Source organism: Charadrius vociferus, unplaced genomic scaffold (assembly GCF_000708025.1).
Source record: "Charadrius vociferus isolate BGI_N301 unplaced genomic scaffold, ASM70802v2 scaffold436, whole genome shotgun sequence".
NCBI classification, from domain to species: domain Eukaryota; kingdom Metazoa; phylum Chordata; class Aves; order Charadriiformes; family Charadriidae; genus Charadrius; species Charadrius vociferus.
The window spans coordinates 2,277,252-2,290,833 of NW_009649187.1; the positions used below are offsets into that span (position 1 = coordinate 2,277,252).

At 38.6% G+C, this 13,582-nt stretch overlaps 1 protein-coding gene across 1 annotated transcript in view; it reads left to right on the plus strand.

Annotated features, from left to right (window-relative positions):
• Window positions 1–12,813, plus strand: part of HTR7 (5-hydroxytryptamine (serotonin) receptor 7, adenylate cyclase-coupled) — a 26,016-nt gene extending 13,203 nt beyond the window's left edge. The window contains exons 2-3 of the mRNA XM_009888804.1: window positions 6,823–6,862; window positions 11,902–12,813. Coding sequence (XP_009887106.1) covers window positions 6,823–6,862; window positions 11,902–12,652 — 791 coding nt within the window. The 3' untranslated portion in view covers window positions 12,653–12,813. The remainder of the gene's footprint in view (window positions 1–6,822; window positions 6,863–11,901) is intronic.
• The last annotated feature ends 769 nt before the right edge of the window (window positions 12,814–13,582 follow it).

The following is a 13,582-nucleotide window of genomic DNA, read 5'->3' on the forward strand; positions in this document are numbered from 1 at the left end:
TGAGGTGAACATGTACAATTTTTACATACCCAACCCAACTCAATGAAACATAGCAAAATCTTTGTGTGATTTTGACAAATTCAGATCTGCCTTCAGGCCAACACAGCTATGGACAAAGCCAAAACCACCCAAGTAAATTAGTTCTGTATTGAGATTCACCCATAATCACTATATAGGTGTTCATTAGGGCTCGTGCAAAATTACTGTCATGGAGAAGCAGAGAGGAGAATTCGGACCGTGTCCTCCCACTATTTTTCCTGTCTCTTCAGAGAGAGGAAGAGAAAGAAGGGGGAGGAGGGAAGAAGTATTCTAGAATGGGCTGTTCCTTAAGTGCTTTGTCTGGAGATATTATGTTTCATTTGTTTGTATTCAAGGAAGGAAGAGAGGGGACATAAATATCAGTGCATTTAAATAGCTATTCCCTGAAGATACTTGTTTTAATATAGTGGTATTATCAGTTCAATGGGCTGTGATTTTTCATTTCATTCATCGCGTATACTGTGGAAGTTTCTGAAATGCTTCATTTAATTGTACTAGAGACATCAGTCATGATTTTCTGGTTAAAGTTGTAGGAGGCTTTCATTTTGAAACACCATTATAACTTTCAAAATAATTCCTTTTAAGCTGATGTTTAGTGTCAATCCAAGCGTGACTCACATAGTGAAGTTGGAGAAAATCACCTTAGCCTTTTCTACTTTATAGGAGTCTGACGAGGGTTTTCTTTTTAAAAAAGACAGTTTTTCACTGTTCTGAAATCAAGCCCCCCCCCACGTTTTAGTTGAAGGTATCTGCTAGCTTACCTCAAACGACACGGAAAAAAACTGGTTATGCAACTAAAGCGCCAGCCTTGGCTTGTGATGACCCAGTGATCAGGCTTATTTTGTGGTTCTGGGCTGGACACTTAACCTGCATCTAAAGTGACAGCCTGGTACGCTCAGGGCAAACCCTGATACTCAGGTTCCCTGATCACCCAGAGCAGAGCTCTCTGCATCTCCCTGTGTGGTTAGGCTTTTTCCTGGGAAAAACAAGGGGCACGGGAGGCCTGGGTCTTATGCCAGTATGGTGCTAGGGAACGGCCAGAGTGCTTAGCTGGGCACAGGGACTTGGTAGTTCTGTGGTTTTGTGTTGTTGAACTGGGCATCCTTGTACTGTTTTGGCAACCTTCATCTCCCGAGAACCATCTAAAGGCCCGGTGTCCCATCCCCAATCTGAATCTCTACCCCTTGTCTTGAGAAACTCTCCAGGCTGCCTCAACTGCATCCATCAAGGGACCCTCCCGTGTGCGTCTCTAGGCACTTCAGTACCCTCTCTGAAGGTCCTCTGAGAGTTTGCTCTGGTTTCAACTTGTTTCTAGCACATACAGCCTGGGACCCATCTTTCTGCCACAAAGGGGTCATCTGGTGTGTGTGTGAGTGTGCCTGCACACATGTGGGAGGACAAGATGGTAGACTGGTACATTGGCCAAAAAAATTGACACAGATCCTGTGGACAATAAGCCTGCCTCATTGCTCACCTAAGGCATGTTTGTGCTGGTGTCTGGCAGAGTACAGAACTGAGAGAAAACACATTGCAATTTTTATTACAGCCTACTTAAATGCTTGCACAGAACAGGACGGTCCCAAGACTGAGGCATGTCTGGTGGTTGTCTCCTGGCACCTCTCCTCTGGCCTAGCTGAAGCCAGCAGGCTGGCCTGGGATCACCAGGGCTCGTCTTTGCCACAGGACAGCATCAGTCAGGGTATGGGAGGGTGAGAGGTCTGAGCTGTTAATGAGTTGTGAATTTGAGAACTAAAACCCTTTCCGAAGGCAGGGAAATAATATGTTAGAAGAACCACAGGCTCCAGAAAAAAACCTAAAATCTTCATTGGCTTCGACAATAGCCCTGGGTGTGAGAGACGAGAGGGGTAAGATGGGGGAAACCTGAAAGGAGGATGTGGTACCTTTTCCAGTTCCTGATCTGCAAAAAGTGTTCTTTTCCACTCCTTTGTTTTCTTTTGCTGAGGAACTGCCTCTGGATACCAGAGTAGGGATTTAATCTCAGCTGGTGCTTCAAAAACCACATCTTTGCTTAAAGTCACTCTCCCCCACATCAAGGGCAAAGCAGCAAATAAACCTTTTCCTATCAGCAAATATCAGCTGTATGAGTGCTCCTGCCTGTCAGCTGGCCAGCTTGGGTTATCCTGATGACATCCAACTCTTGTTTTGCTATACTGCTTAGCCCATAGGATCAAATCAAGTCCAGAGGCTTGAACCTTATCTTCAGTTACGTAGGTGACTCCAGCCAACCAACAATGAGATCATCTAAGGCTGTAAATCCCCTAATCGCGAAGACATTTGGCAAAATATCGTGGTTAATGCCTGTTTTCTGACAGACTATGACAGACTGCCAGAAGGACAGCAAGGTTTATTTTGCAGGAGATGGAAACATTTGGGAGTAAGGATCAGAACATGAGATTAACTCCTCAGGAACTAAGGCCATCATAAAGACTACCTCCAGTGCTAAAGCATTCCTCCCCTATTTCTTTATTTTAATGAAGAAAGAATAGAGCTCTGCCATTTTCCCTCCAGTGCCTTACCACCATCCAGTGGTCCTGTCCTTCCTCCCATCCATTCACTTGCTGTTTCAGATTCTCTAGACTGATAAAAGGAGGACAAACATAAGTAACTCCCAGTACATCTCCATCTTTTCCCTTTTAAGTCCCATGTGACACCATTAAGCAATATTTCAAGTCAAGCCTCATCCCTCCTCGGTAGCTTTTGAACTGTCTGCATTCACGCTCAAGGTTTCCTTTCCTCTGCTGCTTCTCAAGCTCACTGCCAGAGACGCCTCCCTCCAGTCATGGCAAATCATTTACTTGCCATCCTCAGGTTCATTTTCCCTTCTCAGATATAACCTGGTCTCCTTTACAAAAGGAAAATAACATAAAAAAAACTTTCTTCCAACCTGAACTACCTCTTTACTGCACACCCGGTCTGAAACAAACAGTACGACACAACCAGACAGGAATAAATGAGAAAGTGTTTTCTCTTTAATTCTTCTCTGGGACAAAGCTTTCCCTGGCCTCATCTTCTCAGGTAGTATAAGAGACCTAAAATAGCTTCTCTGACCTCTCAAAACGGGGCCAAGCATCTTGTAATAACTTAATAAAATGAGATGCTACATCATACACATAAAGGTGAAAAAATAGCCGTATAAGACAGACATCCCTCTACGTGTAATTAGATACTTAGATAAGGTACAAAAGTTGACATGACGCAAAGGCACTGCATTTGTTGCTATGATTCTAAAATATTTTGAAATAATAAAAATGTAAAATAAACTGAAATGCGAATTTAAAAAAAAATAGTGTTTTCTGATATAAATCACCTTATTGAATACAGCAACAAGCAGCCATTTTTGAATATGTTTTGCTTTTCTTTTTTCTCCTTGATTGATAAAATGACTTAACAACTAGTATAAATTATACCACAGTGTATGAAGCTGTAACAGCGTAGGAGGGCCTGGCCTTCAGGCTTGTGAAGCGTTTTGTGTGTAAACTATGATGAAGTCCATGAAGCGTTTTTCAGTGAAGTGAGAAATTGCTTAAAAAGCCTGAGAAGCACTTCTGTAGGGAATATTCCTGAAATGCTATTCATATGTATTATGAATTGTACTTTATTGTATATTTTGATTAATACGAATTTTTTGCTTCTGAAAAGAGAGAAAAACTTAGGAAGAGCCTTTTGACTCTCTTCTCACTTCTTTTTCCACTATTGCTTGCTTATTATCACTAGGAAAAAAATAGAATATTATTAAATAATTATTAGATTCATGCAAATCTAGGAGTGGGCAAAAGGGCAGAAGTGGGTAGTGCATCCCTCAACACAGTTATGCATTTTCTTTTAGAAAAGCATGAAAGTGTTTTTATTTTCCCTCAACATTGCACGTGATTGAACACTGTAATGAAAAATAGATTCTTCATAATGTGTGACTTGCCCAGATTTAGAGAGCTTTTGAAGTGTTACAGATTATCTACCAAGAAGTGAGGTGAGAAGTGCTTTTGAGCTGTGTATATAATTAATCCTACTGCACTCTGTAAGCAAACCACACTTACATACAGGACTCCAGAAATGATGAAAACCCACAAAGCTGGAGTTCAGACATTTTGAAAAAGTTTAAAAATAGGAAGTCTTCCATTACAGCATGCCGCTTCAGTCTAAATATTTTTTTGACAGAGCTTTTTCAGTTTTCAAATGCATGTAGGTTCTGGGAGTCTGGTGAAAGAAGAATGGTTGAAATCCATTTCCCTTCTTATGTCTCCTACCTTGACGTCATTGGTGAAGATACAAGAAAGGAAAATATACACGTACTGTTTTCTTGAGAGAGCGTGAACAAGAGTGTTTAGTCTATAATATAAAATATTTATTTTGTTAATTGCAAAATATTAGCTAGGAAATACATATTATCTAACATTCAGACAGTGTTGCAAGATAAACATCAGCAACTATGTGTTAGGACTTTTTCTTCCAAACAGTATATCATTTGCAGTGGAAAACTAAAGGCTACTGAACTGTTTTGTCAAGAAACTAAGAACAAGGCAGTTACTGGTAACAAGTTCTTTGACAGGCATGCAGAGGGAAAATGAAAGGCAGAGGGTGAGGACAGGTAGGAGAAATTTGTCAAGGTCTGAAAGGGAAGAGGAATATGGATTCAGAAATTACTACTAAGATAAGAGAAGTTGAACGGAATGACATTGCACATCTCTTTCTGGCAATAGAGTTGTTATGTATTTCTTAGAATGAGAGCAGAATACACCCCCCACCCCCCCAACCCCCTCATCTATGGGATGGATGTCTCAGATCAGTAGTCAAAAATGAAGAGGGAAAAATACAGAGCTAAAAGAGAACTAGAAATAAGGCAGGGAAAGAAAGTGAAGTAAAAATAGGAGTGAAATAAAAGAATGAAAAATGAGCTAAAATAAATAAGAAAAATATGAAGCTGTAGAGTTAAGTAATGTAAGAGGAAGAAAGTCCATGAAAGTACAGAGAAACTGAAAGAAAAACTGAGGAGAACATAATCTTCTACTGTGCAAATTACATCCCTTTAGAATGAACAGATATTTAATTTTGATTGACTTAATCCTCCCCCACTGCCAAGAAAGCCTACACTTCTCGAGTTCCATCAAAAATAACCCCCTACAATGATTTCTGAGAAAAACAAAAATCAAGTCAGAACATTTACTATGCACAATAAACGTATAGTACTGTATTCAATATGTGCCCACTCTAACAGTGGGAACAAATGTCTTCCTTTTGCAAAGAGAATTTAAGGAAATACATTTAATTGAGAGCAAGAAGAGAAATCATGGAAAGTGTCAACATTGCTGAAAACAAAACAAATATTTCATTCTCATTCTTCCAAGTATCAAAATTAAAGTATCACCATTTCAACAATGAGAATAATGTTGAAATTGTATGAAAGGAGAAGCATAGGCATCTAATGCAATAGATACTAAAACATACATTTAAGATCTTTCACATTACTGCATTCAACATCGACCGAGAAGGATGAAGTAGAGCTTTAACCATTACTAAAAAACACAACTGAGATGTAGAAGCTGGCCACTGTGCTAAGACTGTATAACTATGTACTAATTCACTACATAAAAAAGATGCAACATTTAATTAGATGAAGCACAGAACTGGTTGAACAAAGTCATCTTTTCTCCACTGAGTTGTAGTTTGATTTTGTTAGTTCTGCTGTCTCAGTCTAACGTTGCATGATATTTAATGTTTAGGTTTTAAAGCGATCTAATTCATATTCTGAAAGCTGTCATTTATGCAATGAAATCAGTAACTTTGTTCACTTCTGGGAAGGAGAAAAGTATTTTACTGCTTCTGTAATACCCTCCTTTTCCCAGACAATAAACTGGCAGTTACCATGATGTGGTTATGAGGGCAGCCTGTATTGCAGAAAGGCAGGTATCGGTACTGTCATACAATAATTAACAAGGTTACTTTTCACATTATAGTACCATAGTCGTGCACTGTAATGCTCATGTATCAGCACTTATGTTTTTTTTATGTTTCTATCTCTTTACTTCCATCTCAGTTACTTAAAAATGTGATGGGAATAGTATTTCCCTGATCAGTTTGTATACCTTAGTGTATTTAAAAGCAGGTCTGTGGGACAGAGCATCTCTTCCTTCGTGTAAACAACAAATCTTTGAAAAGAAGAGAATTCCTGTTAGGTGGTTTGACATAGCCGTAACAGAAATAATAGATTTGTTCATTGTTTTGACTTGTTACATTTACATATAATTTGCTGTTTAATGTTTCAAAGCATGAGAAAAAAATCTAGATCAATCACTATACTAGGGACAATATTTCTGAATGCTAGATAGCTTTTAGGAATGGCATCGTGCTCCTATTCTTGTGAAGTGTCTCTTCATATTGCACTGGATTTAACATAAAAAATACAAAAGATAATGAGAGAATCACAGCCACCGAAGGAAGATCAGTAGATCAGCATCGTTCTTCAGAATAAGTTATTATTATTGGTGGTGAATCATTAGACAGGGTTCTATAGCTGTGGGTTGGCAAAGAAACTAATACAAGGAGATATGGATTGAAGCTGGAGAGCTGCAGTACTAGAAAAGGCACAAAAGCAAAGGAGTAAGTGTCTTCTGTGAGTGTCTAAGATTTTTGTATCTCTGAAATAAAACAGTTTTATGACTCTCTTAAAATACAAAAATAGGAAGAACTGAAAGAACCTCAGGGTTAAAGGCCACTCCTAGTGAAATGGTAAATGATAACAGAACAATACATTGAGATTCCTGGTAGAAATAGCTATAATATGCATCTGTATCATTTCCAGTACAAGGTTTCTAGTTCTATTCCACAGTAATCCAATCTGCTTCATAAAAGCAAAGTCAAATGGTGGAAAATGCTAATCTGTTTCTGGAATAATTGTCTGTTAGATTAGGTCAGTGAATTCTGAGAAACGAATTAAAATGGAATTCTATCTGCCTTTAAAGTGCACGGAGACCAGAAGCAAAGGAATTACATGTATGTGCTTCAAAAGTGGTATAACTGATCCTGATGTCATGGTGCATTCAATTTATTATTGAGTTGGGCAGGAGGCTTCAAAACAGTTTTAATGCTTTTAGCTGTTAGGTTTTCTATTACTCTGCGACTTTGCTCGCAGTGCGAAGCAAGTCCTTTTACTTTTTTCTTTCTCTTTTAGCCATATAACAGATGTAATAAAGATTTTGGACACAGGATCCCAAATTGGACCATCCTATTACTATTTTCTTTCTATTGTCGGAGTAGTTGTTACGTCTCAGTTTGCTTTCTGGATATTTCAAAAGGTATGAGGAGTAGACCCATCTCAAAGTTTCCAATATAGCTATGAACAATTCCCCATTTCTGCAGCTTAAATATTACAGATATGTTTAGCTTTCTCAGGAATAAACACAAAGAAAAGGGAATGAACTTTTCTACTGCTGAAAAAAATCAGGTTCACACCACAAAGAAAACGAAAAACTAATGTCTGGTTAAACTGAAATGGTACCATGCCTGGCACTGCAGCTTTTTTTTTCTTTTTGAAGGAAGAATTAGCATCTTCTTCTACATCTATGGAATTACTAATCAATTCAGCTACAAATAGGGAGTTATTCACATGAAGCTGATGAAAAAGATCTTCCTGAAAAGTTCTTCTAGTAGGTGATAAGTAGATGGCTATGTGAACGCATTTCATGGTAGTGCAGATAAAGCAAACAACTTTTCACCATTTCCCAGATTAGGGAGTGAAATAAATATATTTACAAGAAAAGAAACCGTATCGAACCTTTCAGATTTTTAAACGTAGTAACATCTAGTGGGACATGATGGCAGTCCAGTTTGGTAACGTATGACAGCCATCACCACAAGCACATAGCTAAACATAAAAGAGAGAATACAAAGAGTCACAGAAAGACAGACTGATGTGCGAGAAACAGACACCAGGATCTCTGGATGCCCGTTCCCTATGCCATATACCATTCAATTTTCCATATACATTACATTTTAACACTTGCTGTAACCCTTAATATATCGAGCACGTTGTAATAAGAAATGCCTGTGTAATATACAGTCCAAGTGACACAGGAGACTTTTATAGCCCTGTAGGATAAAAACCATTCCTGTGTGGCGACTGTAATGCAACAGCATCAAAAAAGCCAGAATGAAAAAAGCCAAAACCAGAATGATCTCATGAGCACTCCTATACAGTTACAATGGTTTTACATTAAATTTTCTATAACAATTGCCTGTCATTAAATGGTAACAATTTATAGGTACTGAGAAAGAATATTGGATCACAGGGAACCAGGTTTTTATTAAGGTGAAAAAAAGGGACTTATTCATTTACCTTTTCCATTGTTGTCATTTTGTGGGTGAATATGGCAAAAGGTGATCATTCACAATAGCTGCCGAGGGCACCCCCTGAAGGATGGAGCTCTTTATCCCTCACCTATGCTTGAACAGAGCTCCACAAAGAGGATGACAAGGGATAATTTTTCCACCCTAGAGCTGGGCACCCTGCGTGTGCCTCACACCTGAATGGGACGGCGGCACAGGAGTCGGTTTCTGATTCTCTGACAGGAGAGACACTGAAGAAATCATAAGAAACCAATCCAGAATGGGGACGTGCTCGTGTGTTTACACGCAGCTGTTCTGCATACAGCATGAGGCAAAGCAGCATGAGAAATGCCACGACCAGTTCATAAGAAATAAGGGCTGTGTGTCTGCAACACTGTGCTTTTGGGGAGTAACCTATATAGTTATAAGTATATATATATAGTCCTCACTGTGCGGGGTGTAGTATGGACAGATGCTCTGTCTGGCAGAATTATATAGTCAAGAAACTCAGAGGAGGGAGAATAGGAAATAGCATTGCCCTTCTTTTACAAGTGAGAACTGAGGCACAGTTTCTTCCCCACCAAGATCAAAATGAACATCTGTGGCACATAAAAGAAACAAATCTCAGAACAACAAGTCTGAGACGCTTCTTTCTTGTGGGGGATAGCTGACACACGTGAAATGGGCTTTTTAGGGAATTTGACTTCTTTCCCAGCAGTAAGGCCTCAAGGTGTTAGATACTCTTGGAACGATACGTTACATTCAGCTGATTTACCTTTAAGTCTTTTTTTTTTTGGAAGGTATTAATTAAAGATTAAGCATTACAAAGCACATTTTTGCACTGAATTTGACACAATGCTTTTAAAGTTCATTAATCTGTTAAGTCTTGGACACTCTCTAGTGTATTAGAAAACAGTAGTGATTTACATTATTTTGGAGTTGCAAGTAAGTTTTCGAGAGTAATGGTTTTCATATATAGCGATAAAAAGATAAAGTTCCTTCATTTATGCCTGCTGACTTTTTTTCCCTATCATACTACATTTAGCAAAATGGATAAGGCAGAAAGGATGCTGGTGTATTTTTATGTTAATTAATGTATTTTAATTTCAAATAGCATTTTTGAAGCTCAGATAGCTTCCAAAAAAGCAGTGCCAGGGCAAAACTAATGAATTTTAATTCTTTTCAGTATACTTCAGCTTTCATGAATTCTTTTTGTTATATTCTGATGCATAAGAATGCATCAGTAGGCATTCAGAGCTTGCAGCCCACAGATCTGATTTTTACAGAAATCCAGTTTCACTTTTTTAGCTACATAATAAAGCTCACCTGTTATTTATAATGACCAATTGAGTAATAGGTAGAAAAATACATCCTTCAGGAACGTGGACCAACTTTTTAAGATTTTTTTTTTTCTAAACCCAGCACATTTTAAGTGACAAGTAAACTTTCTGCACAAAAGACGCGTTTAACTCTTTTGTAGGTAAATCACGCTATTCTCAGACAAATTTTAAGGGTGTGCTACTGTTGTCCCAGAGGGACTGCAGCTAATAACTTATCCTTGCAGAATAATGTATCCCTTAGGTAGTTAAACTCTGTAACTTCACCACATTAACCCGGCTCTTCTATGTCTTGGAGCATCTTGGAAAACTCTCAGCTCCTTGGGAGCACAGTTTTGGCCGTGATGCTGTGAAACAGAAATCTCCGTGGACTCTACAGTACGCCCACGGCCACCAGAGCAGGTGAAGTGACTATATTCTAATGCTGATGGTGAGGTGAACAAGAAACAGCCTTTTTTAATAGCATGGTCATTTACCGCACTGCTCTAATCCCAGATGATTTTAATAACTGTTCTTAGCTCACAGCCCCACCAGGCACAGCTTCACTGGCACAGTACCGGCCTGCCGTGATGTACTTGTGCATGCTGTCGAGAATAGGGCACAATAAGCCAGTCCTGTCCTTTGTGTAACACTTGCCATGGCAGTAATGTAAAATCAATGATGTTGTTGAGAGAGATTGTTGTTACTTGTCAGAGCAGATCATGAAAGGATGCTTCTTTATCCTTCCAAAACCATAGCATACCTGGGTTCTTGTGTAAAGCAGCAGCACTGGCCATAATTTACTGCATTGCAGTAAAATCAACAATGCAGCATTCTGCAGAGCCAGGCAAATACTCATATTTGATTTGCTAGGTGAACAGAGAGAGCAAAAATGCTTAAAAGATATAATTTTAATCACATTACCATATTTCTTGTTTGTAACGCTCCAAAACCTTCACTGTGTAACTAAAGACTGGTACTTCTTGAAACCAAAATACTGTTCTGAAACCCGATTTGAAACCATTTCTTTTATGAGTAGTGAAGTGAGTCTCACTCATTTTTCTCAGAATTCTTTCTTTTGTGGGGAGGAAAGAAAGAACAATTTGAGAAGTTAACAGTAACTCAGAGGTAAGTTCGTGTTGAGCGGAAACCAAATTTCAAAGTAAAAATTTTAGGTGTAAAAAAAGCATCTAATTTTATCTAAGAGAGACTTCACAAAGTTAGAGAGGAAATAAAAAAAAATAATTCTGTAGATGAGAGTAAACACAAACTTCTGATACTGCTGTCCAGCTATATAGGGCAGCAGTGATTTCTTTTTAATTAGAACAAAAATATATGGTCTACGCTGTCACAGCTTAGGAAATGTAGAGGTTGTCAATGGACTTTATTTTTTTTCTATGAAAACTTGACATATTATAAACATTTTTATTGTCTGTTTACAATTTACCACGTTAAACTTACCTTCTGGTAAAACTATAGTTTTTTCCCAGGTCGTCTTGAACTAATAATGCGATAGATTGTAATTTTGTTCAGTAGAAGTTTGAATGTTGAATAAATATCATTTGTTTCTAATTGAATGATGATAAAAAGAATTATTATAGTATTGAAATAATCTACTCTTAGCATAAGTTTACTGTTTGTCATTCCCGTCTGAAACATAAAGGTAAGAAAGACAACTCATCATCTCAATTCAGTGGGAGGAATCTTCATAACTGTTCAATATGTAAGAAGGATGAAGAGGAAGACGAATGCATGCTTAACTTAACCACACACTCAATACAAATAGTGGTAGGCTTTATGGAGTGAGGATTCACCTATAATCCAAGATTTCCTTAGTTAGCCAAATAAAATTTAGGTGTCAGAATTTCCTTGGTAACAACCCCCCCCACAACGTTGTGGTAACAACACCACCACGTTATCTGTATGAAGATTGCACAAATTCATTAAAATCCAAATCCTTTGTGGCTAATGGCAGATTTCCTTCTAGAATAAAAGACCTTTTATACAGAATTATCAGCACTATGAATTCTCAAGTGAAAGACACGTGACTTCACAGGTTTGAAACACATGCTAAGAGAGGCTTGAAAAATGTAAAATGGAAGCCTTAGCCAAAGGTGTTTTATTTCAGGGCAGACTACGTGAAATAACTTTCATCAGTTAACCACTAACCACTGCACTGTATAGTAACTCTACGTTATCGTTCCAGGTACCTGGGAATAACGAGACCTCTTACGTACCCTGTAAGGCAGAATGGGAAGTGTATGGCCAAAATGATCCTGTGTGTTTGGCTCTTATCTGCCTCTATCACTATACCCCCTCTCTTCGGTTGGGCCCAAAATGTAAATGATGAAAAGGTTTGTTTGATCAGTCAAGACTTCGGCTACACCATTTACTCCACAGCAGTTGCGTTTTATATTCCAATGTCAGTGATGCTTTTCATGTACTATCAGATTTACAAAGCTGCCAAGAGGAGTGCCGCTAAACACAAGTTTGCTGGTTTTCCCCGGCAAGAGGAAATGGAAGGGATTTCTATGAATGGAGTTGTAAAACTGCACAAAGAATCTGAAGAATGTACTAATTTTTCACGACTCCTAAAGCACGACAAGAAAAACATTTCCATCTTTAAAAGAGAACAGAAAGCGGCCACTACGCTTGGGATTATCGTTGGGGCTTTCACTGTCTGCTGGCTGCCCTTCTTCCTCCTCTCCACCGCCAGGCCCTTCATCTGTGGGACAGCGTGCAGCTGTATCCCGCTGTGGGTCGAGAGAACATTTCTATGGTTGGGTTACGCAAACTCTCTCATTAACCCTTTTATATATGCCTTCTTCAATCGAGACCTAAGGACAACTTATCGCAACCTCCTGCAATGCAGATATAGGAATATCAACCGGAAACTGTCAGCTGCAGGGATGCATGAGGCTCTGAAGCTTGCAGAAAAGCCAGAATTTGTTCTGTAAGGTTACTCATCCTTTACTATGATAATTTATCGTTTTATCACGTTAGCTTTCCCCCCACAGATATGAAAGAAGAGTTATGGGAAGAACCAGGCTTCTTGAGCACTGTCAATGCAGTCGTCAAGAAACTGGAAGGTAGCAAGGTTAATTCCTGCACAGCCCACCAGTCCTAGCGAGCCGGGAAAAACAAGACCACCATCTAAAGAATGTGGATGTGACAGAAATACCAGAAAGGGGGAGGGTAAAAAGTGGTGCAGGACGTTTGAGTCGCTAGTGAGGAAAGAGCAAAGTTGGCCTAACCTGTTTGTTTGGCCCTTGGCCCCAGACAACTTTTAGTAGCTCTGAATGTTGGATGCATCTTGTATCCTTGAGATTTTTTTTTCTCTAATAAAGACCTGAGAATGGTGAAAAGTTCAGTATAATTAATTGTTTTCCACTTTGTTATTATAAAAATAAACCATTTAAGAAGAAGCTGGGTCAGAGAACTTACACTGCTTAGAAATACTATTTATTATAAAAAACCATATGTCCATTAAACATTAATTTACTGGATTGCCTGGAAATAAACTACTTTGTGAAATTTAATGTTGCCTTTGCACAGCAACTGTGGTACTGAAAGAATGTTATGCTTCCGATGTGAATATAAGAGTTTGAGTAAAGTCACATGGACCAACATCTATCACTGCATACAGTCATGCAGCACAATTAGCTGCAGCTCTGCTATGCCAATTACACCAGGTAAAGATCTTGTGCTATATTTCTAACATAACAAATATGTCTGATTCCAGTTTATTTCAGGAGCTTTCTGGTCTTTGTCCATCTTTTCTTTCTTTAATTCTCTTGGCTTTATCAGTTGAGCCCTTCTCTAATCTAAATGGAGACTCTGTCTGTGCTCAAGTAGTTTCTGTTGATGTATGGCTCCTCTTTGTTCCA